Source organism: Ursus americanus, chromosome 10 (genome assembly GCF_024610735.1).
Source record: "Ursus americanus isolate L20-20 chromosome 10, mUrsAme1.1.p, whole genome shotgun sequence".
In the NCBI taxonomy this organism is placed as follows: Eukaryota; Metazoa; Chordata; class Mammalia; order Carnivora; family Ursidae; genus Ursus; species Ursus americanus.
The window spans coordinates 64556686-64574264 of record NC_142136.1 but is presented as its reverse complement, the minus strand read 5'-3'; the positions used below and the strand labels follow the sequence as shown (position 1 = coordinate 64574264).

Sequence of the window (17579 nt, the reverse complement as noted above, 5' to 3'; positions counted from 1 at the left end):
CTTGTATCACATTCTTCTCACACTTAGAACTTCTCTGGCTTCCCCTTCTGACATATCTTTTATGCCTTTCTCTTCTGCTACACTTCTCTGACTACACTGAGAGAATTTTCTGCTTTTTAGGGCTCGTGTGATTATACTGGGCCCACCTACATAATCCAGGATAACCTCCCTATGTTAGTGTTCAAACTGTGAATTTCATTTTTAGAGTCCCTTTTGCCATGTAACATAGCCTACTCACAAATTCCAGGGATTATTTTTTAGGCACCTTTGGGCAGCCATTATTTGGCATAACCGCATTTCTACTTCTGGGATTTTAATGACATTTATATAAGACTATTTGATACTCTTCCATACTCCTTAAAGCACTTGCAAACACACTCTTCTCTCTCTCTCTCTCTCTCTCTCTTTCTCTCTGTGTCATTATATACATATTCTTTTATTCTCTTTTTTGTTTCAGTATGCTTGTTTTTATTGGCCTAACTTCAAATTCATTGATTCTTCCTTAACTTTATTGAGTCTACTGATAGGCCTATTGAAGGCATTATTATTTTCTTTTTTTTTTTTTATTTCTAGCATTGTTTCTTTTTTACAGTTTCTTACTTTGTGCTAAAATTCCCCCATGTGTTTATGCATGTGGACTTATCTTTTCAACTATTAATTAACTCCTAATATGTTCATCATAGTTTTTAAAAATTCTTTGATAGTTCTAACACATGGTTTATCTGTGATTCCCATTCTGTCAGTTTGTGATTCTGACTTTGTCAGTTTTCCTTCTTTGTATGTCTTATACTTTTTGGTTGAAAGTTGGACATTATATAGAGGATAGTAATAACTGACATTTATAGTATTTATTCTGGAAATGGGCTTACCTCTTATGCTAAGGCCTTTAATGTTGTAGGTTAAGTCATTCTACCCAGGAGTTGAGCTAGGTTTGTGTTTTCTTGTTTTAGTTACTCTCAGTGAACCACATGCTTTAAATTTTTCTGCTTGTACCTTGTCTTTATCTAGGGGCTGATTTTTCAGACTACTTTACTCAGTGTTCCTATTCTACCCTGATTTTTAGGCTTTCTTTTAATCCTACATTTTAACGAGGTTCTCTACACTGTGGCGCCTTCTACAGTAGTAGTTCGCTGTTGGTTGTTATTGGGTACTTGCAATCCAGTTGCTTGGTGGACTTGGAGTTGTTTCCTGTTGTTCTGGTTCAGACTTGATTTTAGGCAGGTATTGCCCTGGTCTTGGGAGTAGGATTTTCTACTGATCCTGCGCATTTCCAGATGTTTGGAGAATCTCTGATTATCAGGACTCAGGGTGTTTTCTTGCCCTCCCTCCAAATAGAGTTTTTTCTGTTCCCTTTCTCCAGCTGCGAAAGACTCTCTCGTACCCTGGAAGTGACAGGGTTTGCTGACCTTTTCTAAGACGGACCAGGCCTTTGTTCCATGGAGGTTATGGGGAAGAATGTGCAGGCAGGGCTTTGTGTCTTTTCTGCAACAGTCACTGCTCCCCTCCCTTAGCCTGCAGCAGTGGAGGAAGTTTCTCAGTTCTCCATGCTGCCCCCAGTCTCTGTCACCAGTAATGGTGAGGTTTGTGGGGAAGATCCTGCAAATTACAGCAAACTCCCCTTGGGCTTACAGCTCTGAAGATTTTATTCTCTCACATTAGTTCACACTTGGACTTGAGCAATTTAGTAAAAGTATTAGCTGATTTCTTCTTACCAGTTTATGTGGTACCCAGAGCTGCTGCTTCCTAGGTTCTGCCGCAGCGAAGCAAGTTCTTCATTGCTATCTTGTCTCCTTGTCTCTTCATTCCTATCTTGTCTGTCTGTCTTCAGATTTCATGGCTAGTTGGTTACCTTGCAACCTCAGCTCTCTGATGAGTCCTAGCAGCGTTGTAATTCTACAGATTATCTGTTTTTTTCTTCTGATTAGTGTAGCCATGGACCCTTTCCAGCTTTCTGCATCTTAAATGGAAGATCTCTATTTTTTTTAAGTTTGAATTCCTAACTCATCATTTTTCAATTTGTATTTTCAAAAAATATGTGAACCAAATACTATACTAAAAATACTCATCAACAGACTACAACCCCAGAAAATATATTCTTAGAACACTGTATACAGGCAATTTATTGGAGAATGTTCTCAATCACATCACCTATAAGGAAATGAGAAGAAAAGATTGGTCCAAGGAAAAGTGATGCAATTGTACGGGAAGCCCTAGGCCATTCTGTGGGAAAGCTCTAAAACTGGAAAGGCCCGGAGAGGTATCCTCAATTGAATCAAGGGAGCTGGGCCTTTCTGTCTCCTCCTTGACTAGTGTTTGAATGCAGATATTCCTAATAGGGTGACTTAAATTCTGGCAGGACAGCTCCCTTCTTGGGGATGGATTTAACTGTGAGCCACCACCCAGTAGTCCTCCTAAGATCTCATGAGAACAAGGGTCTCTATCCTAAAGGCAGAATCTCAGTACACCGCCAGACCCACCGCATTAAAATAGTTTCTATCATATGTTAAATTTGTTATTTACTAGGAAAAGTTTTATTATTTCAACTTTTATGTCACCTATTTAAAGTACAATTAACCTTACTCTTTATATCACCTAGGTCTGCTGTTTTGTCTGTTATATGACATATATCCTGACTTTATAGTTAATTTTTATATTTTATTTGACTAGTTGACTAGAAAGGAGGGATTTTTCCATTTCAGTTTGTTTTGTTTTCTTTCTGTCTTAAACACATGTAATTAACAATTTCCAAACATGCACTTCATAAAAAGCTTTTATACTTATCTGAAGATATTCCAACATTACGTTTCCTAAAATTTGAAAAGTGTTTATTTGGAATTTAGTTTACCATATATAGAGTAAACTTCTTGCATGCAAAAGAATTCTGTTTAGGTTTCATTTCTCAGTCTTCTGTAAGTTCATCTGTTTTCTTCACCTGTACTCATGCACTTGAAAATGTATGCGATTCTTTAAAAAAAAAATAAAGAGAAAATGTCAGTTTTTAATTTAAAAGATCATGAGGAAGTAAAGTAAGCAAGAAGTTTTCAGCTTCATGTTTTGGTTAGTGTAACCATAAAAAGTTATAGTTGAGAAAAAGTGTTTAACAGTAGGTCACAGCATTACAGAATCTGAGATTCAGGATGTATTTACTCATCAGCTATCTAATCTGTTAAATTATATTTCAGGGACGCCTGGGTGGCTTAGTTGGTTGAGCATCCAACTCTTGATTTCAGCTCAGGTTGTGATCTCAGGGTCGTGAGATTGAGCCCCTGGTCGGGCTCTGCACTAAGCATGGAGACTGTTTAAGATTCTCTTTCCCTCTCCCCTCCACTCACACTTGTTCTCTTTTAAACATATATATATATTTTTTCACATTTTAATGTGAAATATATATATTTCATATATATATAATTTCACACATATATAATTTTCACATTTTAATGTGAAATATACATATTTCACATTAGCAGCTTAGTGAAAGCTAAACAAAATAGTTTAAGTCAATGTTTGTCATTTCCCAGTCATAGTATGTAGCCAATTAAGAATTTAACTTTACAATTTATGGTTTTGCTGTCATTAACACTCTCCTAATCTTTTCTTTTTATCGAAGTTTACTTAAGCAAATCACTTCATTTACCTATGCCTGTATTGCCTAATTTACCCAGGAACATTTGATTAATGAAATCTATTGTGGAATTCACTAGTGTAATAATTTCCTTCATATCTGAGCTGTCTCTTATGTACATTGCTTAAAGTTACATAAGTATTTTCATTCTCGATTTTATTATTATATATAACCATTTTATATGATTTAAGAAATGAAGAAATTTAAGAACTTTAATGTACCAATTTAAATTATTAAGTATTTATTATATTTATGACATGTTAAGGACCTAGGAGAATACAAAAGGTTAAAACCAAAAGTAAAAATTATAACTTTATTGAGTAGCACAAGTGTAAAGGAGTTTATAAAAGTAGGACTCACAACGTAAGTAGTGTCCTAAATGAGAGTAAAATTATTGTGTTATTCTAGAATTCCAAAGCATATAATATTAGAAAATAATCAATACTTTGCTTATAAGGAGATTTTTATAAGGAGATTAATTTAGAAAATGAGACGAAAATCTTACTTTTTCTGTTGATTAATTTATTTACAATCTCCTTGGCCTTCGATATGTCCCTAGGTCAGTTACATTCGGCGAGATTTGATAATAATTGCAACCATGGGTTTTCATACATTTTTTTTCTATCATGGAATAATTATATTTTTATTCATAAAATTTCTTAGAATCTGTAAATCTCTGTAAATAAGATTTTCTTAATATAAATAAAAGCCAATATGTAATTGTGGTTTTTGAAACCATAATAATAAAACTCTTGTGTTTTAAATCATGTTAATTTCATCCAGGCATTGATGCTTTAAAATTTCATCTAAAGCATTATTATTTTCTTTGAATATTTTGTTTTTAGAGTTGGAAAATTTGTGAGACTGGTTGATAAATTACCCAACTTGCAACAACAGTTTTCTTCATGGAAATCAGTAATTCTTTTTCTTTTTTTTTTAATAATATTTTTTATTATATTATCATAGTCACCATATAGTACATCCCTGGTTTTTGATGTAAAGTTCTATGATTCATTAGTTGCATATAACAGCCAGTGCACCATGCAATACGTGCCCTCCTTACTACCCATCACCAGCCTATTCCATTCCCCCCCCCCGAAGCCCTCAGTTTGAAATAATTCTCTTTCTTGAAAGAATTTGCACTTAAATATCAAGAAAAATAACCAATGTCAAAATAACATCATAAGCATCATTAATGTGACTGAAGGGAATGAAAAAAAATTGAGTATGAAGAGAGGAATGAGAAGCTTGAGAGAATGCATTTCAGCCTGGAGTTGGCAAATTTAGGGCCCAAGAACTTTCCTAAATACTAAGAAGTTGCTAGAGTGTTAAGATTGTAAATCTCACTCAAGACTATGTAGGGCAAATTACCCATGTACTGAACCTTCAAATTTTTTTGTGCATAAAATATCTTATACTGATGAATGTTTTTTGAATAAATGAAAATAAGCTTTCAATAAAACTGAAAAATTATTACTTAATCTTTCCCCTAAATCAAGTAAAATATGCTAATTTTTCTTACAAAATAATTTGCCAAAGAACCTTGTTTTCGGTAGCTATTACATGTGCTGTTTAAAAAAAATTGTATTCAAAATGAAGAGAATAATTCTTTTAGTTTTATAGGACATAAGGCCAAGGAGTTCTCTTGTGTTTAATGTTTTATTTATTTATTTATTTTACATGTTAACAGATAAATTTTTCAGAATGTCTTGGGAAAAGGAAGGTTTACACTGTGTACTTCTCTCAGATGAGAATTGAAATACCAGTATCTCTCTCTCTCTCTTTTTTTTTTTTTTTTGGTATTTGGTGGTTCTTTGCCTGATGATAGAGGAGGGTATTAAACTGAGATCTACGTTTATATCATCTTCTTTGAGAATGTCAATTGTGTAACGATGAAGATCACATACTCTATCTGATGTTTACTTTCATTTAAAATACATTGTGTGGAATCTATAAATATTAACAACAACAACAACAACAAAAACCTGTCCATTTTCTTCACTGTAAAAAAGTGATGGTGAAACTTTTCCACTTAGAATAGTGTTGTTTGATAGAGAAATCTGGAAGAAGTATTTAATGATGATTTTCTGACTTAAAGCCTTTGATCTCTTGCTGGGGAAATGTTACATTGTTTGCTCCTCATTACAATACTAAAATTATGGTTACAGAATGATATGTAAGAGCATCATTTAATATTCTATTGAGTTTTATAAGAAAGTAGTTGCTTATTAAAAGCAACTCTTGTAAGGATTCGTTTTTATTCCTTATCCTTAAGTCAAGGTAATTAATACACATGTACACACACACTTATGTGATTAGTTGATTAAATTAATTGAGATTTCTATTTGATATGTAACCTACAACAATAGTGTTGCAATTCTGAAGACTCTAAACCATACAGAAACCCATAAACTATGGAAAAATGTCATAAACTGGGAAAAATATATACCTGAATTTAATTAGATAATAGTGTATTACAATAATATAACTATGATGTGAACCTTTATACATCTAAAAATTTTCTAAAGTAATTTCACTCTCATTAATTAATCCTAAATAAAAGTATTCATGCTTCACTCAGAATTCAGGTACAGAAACAAATAATAACATTCAGATCTTTCCCCTGTTCATAGGTTTGCTCTTAGCATACTTACTCATCTTTCCTTAGAGGAGGGGATTACTTTAGCTGGGAAGTTATTGGAACATGATCCTGGAGATTAGAAGGAATGAATGAATTAATAGATTAAAAAAAAAAGGAGTTGTGTCTATATTCTCTAAAAGTCAGAAATAACTTATTCCGATTATTTTATGACTTCAGGTAGCCTTCCCTTTTCTGTTTTATTACAATTTACTAGTAGTAAATACTCTCACTAAAACAGTAATTTTCAAAGTGTGTTTCCTGGATCAGCAGTAGCAAACCACCTGAGAATTTGTTAGAAGTGCATATTCTCACAGTACACGCAGACCTGCTGAATCAGAAGTTATGGGGTTGGGGTTCTAGGAGTCTGTATTTAAAAAGCATTACAGATGATTCTGATCTACAGTAAAGTTTGAGAACCATTGGTTAAAGAAGGTGCTTATCACTACTACATCAAAACTAATGATGTTCCATATGTTGGCTAATTGAACATAATCATAAAAAAAAAATAAAGGTGCTTAGTTCAGGAGTAACAGAGTTAGGGAGAATATTGAGAATTCTCTGTATCTTCAGCGTGTCTTCAAAGAACCACCCAGCTCCCTTTTTCTTGCCCAAAATTGTTCCTCTAGATAGTCTCTTGAAGTGTTCGTGAAAGTGCTCACACCACGTGGAAGTGCTCACACCAGTTTCCTCTCTGAGTTCTTTCTGACCCAGATAAGAGGAGACAAAGTCAGGTAGTAGTGCTAATGGGTGAGGCTTTGAGGGCACAAATGATTCAGATCACACTGTTTCCAAGTTAGGAAAGAAGGAATCCTAGATTATCCCCTCATCCCTATTTAGTCACTTCACAATGCAGTACTTTAGTTTTAAATATTAGTAATATGTTGAAAATTATTCTATGATTAATTACCTTTTTGTCATTTTTGTTTTCCTCATAGATAGCAAAATGTTACTTAAGTTTTGTGGCAGAACTTTTATTATTTTAAAGCATTGTTTAATTTTTTGCTGTACATGTCTTCTGTGTAGAACAGTGTGTGTTCCTCTAACATTATATTATTATATTGATTTTGGCTTTCTTGATCAGAGCTACATTTGGTAAGAGTATATATAGTTTTGTTTCATTCAGAGTAGTTGTTACAAGAGCTACCATTATTGACCTCTCACTGTGTGCCAGGGACTGTTCTCTGCACTCCAAGTACCTAGTGCATTTAATTCTCACCCGTAGGCACTCATTTTAATTTTGTAGGCTAAGGAAGTCTAATGCCCCAAGCTTTTTACCCCTATATTTTTTCACATATACTACTTGAAGTATTTTCAAGAATGTCAAATAGTGCTTATACGAGGCCATGTAACTTAACATTGAACAGTGAACTAACATAAGTAATAATGCAGGAATTGGTAAAGAATAGTAAGTGGGCTTATGAAGTGGAAAATGCCTACCTGAGCACAGCAATTTAATTGTATCACAGTGAATTCTAGTTATTGCCTTATTTGTCCAGCTTTTCAGGGAATTTTTAGGCAACTCTAGAGAACAAAGGTTAATTCTTTGTAACGGACACAATGATCCATGTAGTAGGTGTTCAAAACAATTTTCTTTCATGGATAGGATAGTCACGGAAGACAGAGCTAGAAGCCGAGTCTGTGGCCCTTGCAGGTTATAGAATCCCAGTTGCCTTTCACAGAACAGTCACTCTTCCTTTTTTTTAAGATTTATTTACTTATTTTAGAGAGAGAGCATGGTGAGGAGGGACAGAGGGAGGAGAGAGGGAATCTCAAGCAGACTCCCCAGTGAGCACAGGCAGGGCTTGATCTCATGACCCTGAGATCATAAACTGAACTGGGATCTAGAGTCCTGGGTTTAACCAACTGAACCACCCAGGCACCCCGGTCATTCTACTTTAACCGCAGTCTTTAGAGTAGCCTTATGACTGATGTGAAACTCTACAGGGTGTCCCTTCTACTGAAGCTGTTACTATTCCATGAGTTAGAATTGTACTTTTATGATTTTTCAAGATTTTAATTTAGAAGTAAAATTTATTTGACTTTTTGTACTGAATTATATTTACTAGTCTTTATGTCTTAATTTCAACAGCATCACTGCAAAACTTGAAAGAGCTTTAGAAAAAGTTGCTCCTCTTCTTCGCGAAATTTTTGTAGACTTTGCCCCATTCCTATCTCGTACACTTCTTGGCAGTCATGGACAAGAGCTATTGATAGAAGGTATGATTTCTCTCTATATTCTAATTATTTTAGTGTCCTGTAATGTATCTATTACTCATGATATAATTTGTACTTTTGGAGGAATATTTATTGCCAAAAGAATATGAAGACATTGCTTCCACAAATTCTAATAAGATATTCATACATGCTTTCTTCTTATTCATTTTGAAAAATAACATGTTTTCACAGTCAATGCTAATAACAGAATGGAGAACTTTGAAAAAGTGTTGAATTAGGAGATTCTGGGTCTGAAAATCCTAGTCTACCAGGGCTGCAGTATATCCTTCATTAGGCTGGTGTGTTTACTAAGCAGTACGCTCTAAAATTTCCTTCTAACTCTAAGAGCCATGCTTCTGTAAGTGATTTCTTATTCACATAGCATTTGTAATATGAAAATTCTTAACTGAGAAAACATAAAGAAATACTTAACCTGGAATTGATGAAGCTATTGTCTTTTACTCAACAGCAGCTTAAATGGAATGAGAAGGGAAAGCAGATAAATTAATTATGATGAAGATTTAATTAATGCACCAGTATTAGAAGAGCAGCTTTTAAAAATATGGTTATCTGAATCCTTATTTCTTTAAAAAGTTTGTTTTATAAATATTCAAGAGCTTCAGAAAGGGTAATCTGTATCTAGATGATCCTCTGAGTAAATAATGGCTTTAGGTACTATTCCTTGAATTTAGAAGTCTTATATATATATTTTTTTTGCTTTCACTTTCTATTTACTGTCGTTTTCCTGTGATTGTTCTGTCATTGTCTCAACTGCTTTTACACAATCTGTTTCTGTCAGGTGAGACAGTAATAGTTAATAACCTGACTGGGTTTAAATCCTTGTTCTACTACTTTCTTAGCTGTCTGACCTTTGTGAATTATTTAGCCATTTTGTAACTTACATTCCTTCTATAAAATATAGTCAGTGATAGCACCTCCCTCCTAGGGTTCTTGTGAAGATTAAATTATATAATGCATATAAAGTTGTTAGAACAGTGACACACCGGTGAGCTTTTCATTTTAAAAAAACAAAAACAAAAACACTGAGTTCTTGTTCTAGCCCAAGCATTTTCTTAGGTACTTGGAATATGTTAGTATATAACAAAGATGTGGAATCTAAAAAAGGAAACAAATGAAAAAACAAAAGCAGAAACAGACCCAAAAATACAGAGAAAAAACTGTTGGTGGCCAGAGGAGAAGGGGATGGGGAATCGACAAGATGGGGGATGGGGAGTGGCAGGCAGGCTTCTAGTTATGGAATGAATAAGTCACGGGGATGAAAGGTTACAGCATAGGGAATATAGCGAGTAGTATTATAATAGCGTTGTACAGTGACAGTTGGAAGCTACATTTGTGGCGAGCATAGCATAACATAACATATAAAGCTGTCAAATCACTATGTTGTACACCTGACACTAATGTAAAAGTGTGTGTCAACTATATAAAACAACAAAAAAAAACCAACCTATTTAATAAATCGCCCTCTTTAAAACTGCAACCCGACTCTGCCATTTTTAGAATCCCAAACCACTGTGTTGAATTTATCTTTTAACAGCATTTAATATCTTCTAACATGCTCTATAATTTTAAATAGACCAATGGTAAAAATTACATTTAAGCAAAGACCGGAAGGAGGTGATTCTTACAGCTTACTAGAAAAGCGTCCTAGACAGAATATTTAGTGCAATGACCCCGTAACATGTGTTACTTTACCATAAGAAAAAAATTAATAAACATTATTGAAAAAATAAATCTTAAATGTTTCCTCATTCACTAAAAGTCTTTTATTTTTTCTGTATTTATATATATATTTTCCTAAAAAGATTTGACAAATTTATATAAGAAATATATAAATAGTGGTCCAAGACATGCTGAAATAAACAGAGAATAAATTTAGAAATGTTAGTAATGGGTCCTTGTAGTGTTATTAAAACTGGGACACAAATCAGCACTAAGTTTTCTGGCAGCCAAAGCAAAGAAGGGATTATTTTAAGTTGTAAGACCCACGTTCCTGGTTCCTCAGTGACAGTTTGCGACAATTTGAAGCTCTAAGGAATTACTGTCAGATAACTTTTAACTGCTCTGTGTTGGTCAGGAAAGATACCCACATAGATAGCCCCTTTCCAGAATTTTCTATGACCAGGCATCTGGACTCTTTCTTATTTCTTCCCAACACTCCAGTGAGACGGTAGGAGAAAAGGCTGGGTAGGTAATTGAGAGCTGTTTTTCTTGGACTTCCGTAAGTTTAACCAAAATATTCTGAATTGAGTTGAAAGAGTTTTAAGAATACACCTCTTCGATTTTTAAAAAAATGATTCTGCTAAAAAGGAAACATTGGAATATGTTATATGTTGAAAGTTCTTTGTGTTCATCTGGCAGAATACAATTTTGTGTTGTAACTTTTCTGCATTGAAAGAGTTTATTATATCCCATTTTTAGAACTATGTGGATGTGATGTTCATATCCCTTTTTGTGTTAAAAAGTATTGTACTTAATAAAATGATGATAGTAAATGGCAGAATTTTAGATTTTGAGGTGTATTTTTTAAATAGAAGGTTGACACACTTACAATATGTCCTTCAAATTTCTGCCAATCAGTACAATCCAAAAATCTAGAAACATCTGCTGTATAATAGAACAACATTCTGTATCCCTCACAATTTAGTTATAACTTTCCTTTTCAGACTCAAATAGTCTTTGTCCTCTTGTATAGAAGACATTAATTAAACATGAAAACAAGTTACACGTTATTACATTTCCTTGTTTTTGTACAACTCTTCTTCTGCATTGGATCTTTTACCTTTTTTCTCTCCCTCAGATTATTCTCATCCTTTGAATCCTGTTTCAGATTCCTTAAGTCTAATTAATGTCTTCTTTTCTGTGATCCTGTGCCATTTTATTTATATAATTTTGATAAAATTATTCATCACTTATAAATAGGAAGTATCTTATTGTTTATATTGTATATCCTAGCTTAATTTGGTACATAATATTCAATATTTTTACCTTATGCTTGACTAGAACATTATTTTTGTTACTAATATTGGTAGAGGTAAGTTTTGAAAATAAGGTGGTAAGACAGGTAAAATGTTGTGTTCTAAGAATTCCCAGTATCGATGAGTCATCCATACCCGTGAACTGGCTGCTATGCTCATCCAAGGTCTATTCTTGCTCTCCACCTCAGCCTCTGGAAATACATGTCCTTTCATGTTCTCATTCTTGAACATGTATTCTTGATCATTCTTTCTTCTTCCCTATCCTCCATTTCCCTCCTTTCTCTCATTTGAAACACTATTCCTCTCCTCTGAGAAGAAAAGCTGTCAAACTATTATAAAGGACTCAGGAGATGTACATGATAAAAATATCTTTATGGTAGCCATTGAATATTTAAAAATAGTGCTTATGATGAATAAACCCCATTGCTTTGACTTCATCATATATATCTAAATGGTAGGAACAAAGCTGGATTTAGATAACTGAAGATATTTTATGTCCTATGAAAAAGGAAGGCAATTATTAATTTCGAGTAATCGTAAAGTGTATTCGAATTGCATCTTTATTTGTTTTATATTCATTTGTTCTTAATTTACACTTGTATTCATGTAGTTTTTTTATAAAATAATCATTGATACTGTATTGTCTATGTCCTTTAAAATACAAGCTAAAATAGTGTTTCATTTTCTTAATTTGTCTATCACTTTTATTAGTCAACCTGTGTTAAATTACTATTGTATGATTCTAGAGTACTCAGTATAGTACATACATTTTAAGGTCACTCATTGACAGTACTTATTTTTATGTACCTTTTGGTGTATATGTGCATTCTCTTGGCAATAATTAAGGGTTTTTGGAGACAGTGGTTATTAGGAGTTTAGTGAACTTTCCCTAAGAAAATTCTAGCTCTTAAATTTGCAAACTAATGCGTAAAAATTAGAGTCGGTTTGTATGCAAGTATCAAAATCCGCCAGCTCAAGATGACAAAACAACTCTCAGTCCAATGGTTATATATTTTTGGTTTGATGCAGTAATGGGGGATGCACTTCAGCGCTCCAGTTGGGGATTGGGGGCTGTCAGGAAGCAGATTAGATCTTGCTAATTTTTATTCAGGAGTGTAAGAACTACAGGGAGCCTAGAGTTATCACTAGAAATAAAGAAGCAGTAGTCACCTAAGTTAATTAGAAGAGAAAATGTTTAGGGGTGTGGGTGCGTGTGTGTGTGTGTGAGCGAGCCTAGTGTCCTTTACTCTGTCTTAGTGCACCATAACAGAGGGGTCCTGAGAAATCACTGTTTATATTCTGTGAGCATTATTTGTGTTTCGTTGAGAACTCACAAGAGTATTAAAGGTAACTTAATTATGATGAGGATACAGCAGAAAGTCTTACAGCATCCAAAGACAGGAAATGAAAACAGGTAGGCGTCAGGCAGCCTGAAATGGAAGAGGAGAGTCAGTACCAAGGCTACTCCCTTTGACTCTCAAGGCAACTTTATAGCCTTCTATCCTTGCTTCTCTCTCCGCATATCAACTCAATTTTTTGTTTCTTTTCCTGATCAACTTCACGTTTTTTAGTCATCGGAACTTGGCCCAGTGTAGTACCCACCTTGACTACAAATGTGCTTTTAATGTAAATGTCTTTCATCATTTGACTGTAGTCACTGTATGTGAAGAGAGGATCTGAGTGGCTCAGCCTTGGGTTTGGTGTCTACCTCAGTTACAGTCAGCTAAGATTGGGGTAGATGGGAAGGGTGAAGTTGAATGTAATATATAGGCTGCCTCTTTTAGAAGCTATATATATAAGTTGAAACATCTTAGATGGTAGCAATGCAGGAAATGTTATACTAAAGTGTCTATTACACTTTTGGTGACAATAAATGTTTTATTAAAGTCATAATACTCAAGAATATTTAAGTTTCCAAGACTAGCATTTATTTTTATTTTTTAAAGATTTATTTATTTGTCAGAGAGAGAGAAAGAATGAGTGGGCACATGCAGGGGGAGGCGGCAGCGAGAGAAGCAGGCTCCCTGCTGAGCAAGGAGCCCAATGTGGGACTCTGTCCCAGCACCCTGGGATCATGACCTGAGCCAAGCCAGATGCTTAACTGACTGAGGCACCCAGGCGTCCCTAGCATTTTTTAACTAATAGCATGGAATTTCCACTCAACCAAATGAGAACATCATTGAAATGGTATTATAAAAAGAATGACCCTAATCAAGAAGCCCAGTTCACCCTTGGATCATTCATAGTAATAATATGGCCACATAATTAGAAAAACTTGCATATGTTTATCTTAATTCAAAAATTATAGATTGAAATGTATTTTCAGAAGTTATTTTAAAATGGCAATAATACAAAAAAATGTACATGGCAGATTCGGTGTAAATGGTAATGAGAGGCATACTTTTTAAATAACCGTGAATTCCTCCATGAAAAACAGATAGAACAATAGATGTTGAAACAATAACTACAGCAGCATCAAATGAACAATTACAACCAAAATAGCGACAAGGTATCCCATCAATACTCCAAAATATGACCAGGTGGAGATGCAAGAGCTACAGCACATGGATTAGCAGAGGCCAGCGAGAAAGTGGTGGGAAGCAAGATGGCATCTGAGGAAACTGGTCTACAGATACTCACTGGTAAACCCAGAGAGCCTATTGGAGAACAGCAGCTAAAATAGAGAGGGCTTTTGCACACTATCATAGCAGATGAGTCCAAGGGTTCCATGGTAAAGCTGGAAGGGACTAAGCCATCTAGGCCCCATAAGTAATTAACCAACTAGAGTTCACCAAAGACAAAGCCCCACATTGAGAAGAAACTGCTATGAATAGAATCCAAACTGAGCAACAGAAGGGCAAGAAAGACGAAGACAAAGTCCACATAAACCTGGGTTGTGAACTCAGGCAGAGCTGATAGTTCTCAGAAGGTAGGTTGTCATATTTTTGAAAACAAACAGAAGAGGGATCACTAGAACCTGAAGAAAGAGGGAAAAGACCTATCCTATAAGTTTGGGTAAATTAATTTCACATAAAATAATAACCAACAAAAAGTATCATAATCCTACATATTACAACAAGAAAAATGAGAATACGTAGAATATACCTCCTCAGACCATTGAGCAGGCCAGAAAAAAAAGATGAAAAGTATTTAAATGAGCTAAAAAGGCATTAGAAAAGATATAGGATATGAAAGAACAATTTATATCAGAATGTAGAGAATCTCACAAATGTGGTAATACAGAATTTAGGAAAGAATTGAAAATAAAGAGAAAATAACTCTAGAAATGAAAACTAAGAAGAAATAAAGTGGTGTATAAACTGAACAGATAAGGCTATAAGAGGTAAGGTAGAAAAAGATAAATTATAAATTTTAAAAAAGGACTAAACATACTAGAAAAGATGAAAGTGAAAAGGACAGATTTAGAATATCGAACATATGTATGAGTTTCCAAAGAAGAAAACCAAAGAAAAGAACTCTAAAATAATAGGATCAGTAACTCAAGGAAACTCCTGGAATTTGGGGGGAAAAAAAAAGAGAGAGAGATATTTTTAAAATATGTATTTAGAAAGCACACTGACTGTGTGAAAAAATTACTCAGGCAACCAATACTGAGACATATTCTAGTAAAATCAATGAACTTTAAAGGAAAAGAAAAGCCATTTACAGCATCTAGATTAAATGCAAATTAACTTATAGGGGAAAGAGAATCAAATTGTCATCATACTTCTTTGACAGACATATTTTCTACCAGAAGAAAACGAAGTAGGATATTTAAGGTAGTCAGGGAATGAAAATGACTGCCAAACTGGTTCACATATAGAGACGCACATAAACTATTACAAAGCAAGAATTGAGGGAACATTATTCCTATGAAGCTCTCCTGAGGAATGTACTGTAGAATAAGTGTCAGGCAACCAAAGTGACTGTAGAGTGTAAACACGAAGACTCATGATAACCATCAAATATACATATATTTTGGAGAACTAACCATTTAGTTAGTTTCCTATGAGGGAGAATGTGGTATATAATGGCTATATGCTCTGAAAACTGAAAAAAGTAGGAGGACGATAATTATATTTGTAGTGGCATTATTGATATTTTTATAACACTGTTGCATAATGTTGTATAAAACAATTAGTAATTATTGATATTCTAATTGTTTTATCTTGAAAATCAAGATTCTCATTAAATAAAGGAAATCCAGATATAAAATACAGTTTAAGCAAAAATCATTTAGTTTGAATTTGAATGGGACATTATAAAAGCTTAATTATTATGTAAACACACACACACACGTACAACACACACACACACACACACACACTCACATATGTACTCTAGTCCCGTGTACTGTTTCATCAAGTTAGTAGCAGTGAGTGTATCTGGAGTCCAGATTGCAGTCTTGAAATATCATTTGCCAATGAAAGAAGCCATTTTCTGGGAGAAATGGATGATTTCAGGGCTTGAACAGTAAGTGCTCATGATTTGCCTGCAACATTTGGTGATACCAAAACCAAGGAAGATATCAAACACTGTCAAAAAGACTCAGGAGCTAACTCGAAGACACATTTATTGGCCGAAGATAGGGCATTTTGAGCATCAGTAAATTAATAACTGCAACACATCAAAATACGTGGATGTACTTAAATCTCTAAGTCAGAAGAATGATTTGTAAAATGACTTGGTTGAATTTAGAATATAGGGAACCAACTCATTATTTTAAAAACTGATCAGTAAAGGGAAAAATTTATCCTGTTATTCCTTTGCAAGTTATATCACTTATGTTATCAAATCATTAATGAGGGGAGTCTTCTTTTTATAGAAATATAAATATATCTGATAAATGATGGATATTTGGATTAGATCATTTACATTTAGCAAGCTCTCAGGAAATAATAGATCATAGGTAGCATCAGTCGCTGCTAACACCACAGGAGAGACAAATAGACAACCAGATGGAGAAAACTCTACAACCCATCAAGACTAACTGGCCAGCCTAACTAACTAATTAATTAATTAATTAAAGCTGAATCTGATTGATTCTATATATCCAACATGTTAAACTGTGCCATGAGAATTTTGTCATCAAAATTAACACTGGTGGAAATTCTGCACTACAAATATCTTGGTTTCCTCAAAATAATTTATATAAGAAAAGAAGAGATGGGGGGATCTGTAGCTTAAAAGAGCTTTGAAAGATATCTCAAAAGATCAGTAAAATTGAATTGTTTATAGGTATAACTCTATCATTTGGGTGATAAACTTAAAAAAAAAAACAAAGCGAGGAATGCCTGGTTGGCTCAGTTGCTTAAGGGTCTGCCTTCGCCTCAGGTCATGATCTTGGGTCCTGGAATCAAGTGCTGCATCAGGCTCCTTGCTCAGCAGGGAGCCCGCTTCTCCCTCTGCCTCTGCCCCACCCCCTGCTTGTGCTCGCTTTCTCTTCCTCTCTCTCTGTCAAAATAAATAAATAAAATCTTTTAAAAACTGATTATCATGGGGGCGCCTGGGTGGCACGGCAGTTAAGCGTCTGCCTTCGGCTCAGGGCGTGATCCCAGCGTTATGGGATCGAGCCCCACATCAGGCTCCTCCGCTATGAGCCTGTTTCTTCCTCTCCCTCTCCCCCTGCTTGTGTTCCCTGTCTTGCTGGCTGTCTCTATCTCTGTCTAATAAATAAATAAAATCTTTTAAAAAAAATGATTATCATGAAAACTAGGTAATGGTTTGTTAAAAGTAAGGAGAATAGCACAAGACACAAGGAGACTTTTTTGGGGTTATTTGGCAAAAGTCTGTTTCTTCGGCTATGTAGTGGTTTTAAGGGTGTTCATCCTAAAAATTCATTAATGTTTTTATGCATTTTACTTATCGGTGTTGTATTTTACAGAAGTATTTTAGTGTTCTCTAAGAAGAAAGTTTTAAAAAGTTTTTAATGACATAAAAGACATAAACAATGGGTAACTATATCATGTTCATGGTAGGAAAATGATCTCACAAAGAAGTAATTTCTGTCCATGATAATCCATCACTTTGAATAAAAACTTGTTTTCAAAAATCTCAAATTATTTTCATGGAATTTGGTGAGTTTTTCTCTTAAATTTCTATAGTT

At 34.3% G+C, this 17579-nt stretch overlaps 1 protein-coding gene across 9 annotated transcripts in view; it reads left to right on the top strand.

Moving 5' to 3' along the window:
- The window catches only part of NBEA (neurobeachin), a 662067-nt gene that overhangs the window by 262363 nt on the left and 382125 nt on the right, over positions 1-17579 (top strand). For all 9 annotated transcript variants that reach the window (XM_087865187.1, XM_045796974.2, XM_045796975.2 and 6 more), the window contains exon 33: positions 8353-8480. In XM_087865187.1, coding sequence (XP_087721313.1) covers positions 8353-8480 — 128 coding nt within the window. The remainder of the gene's footprint in view (positions 1-8352; positions 8481-17579) is intronic.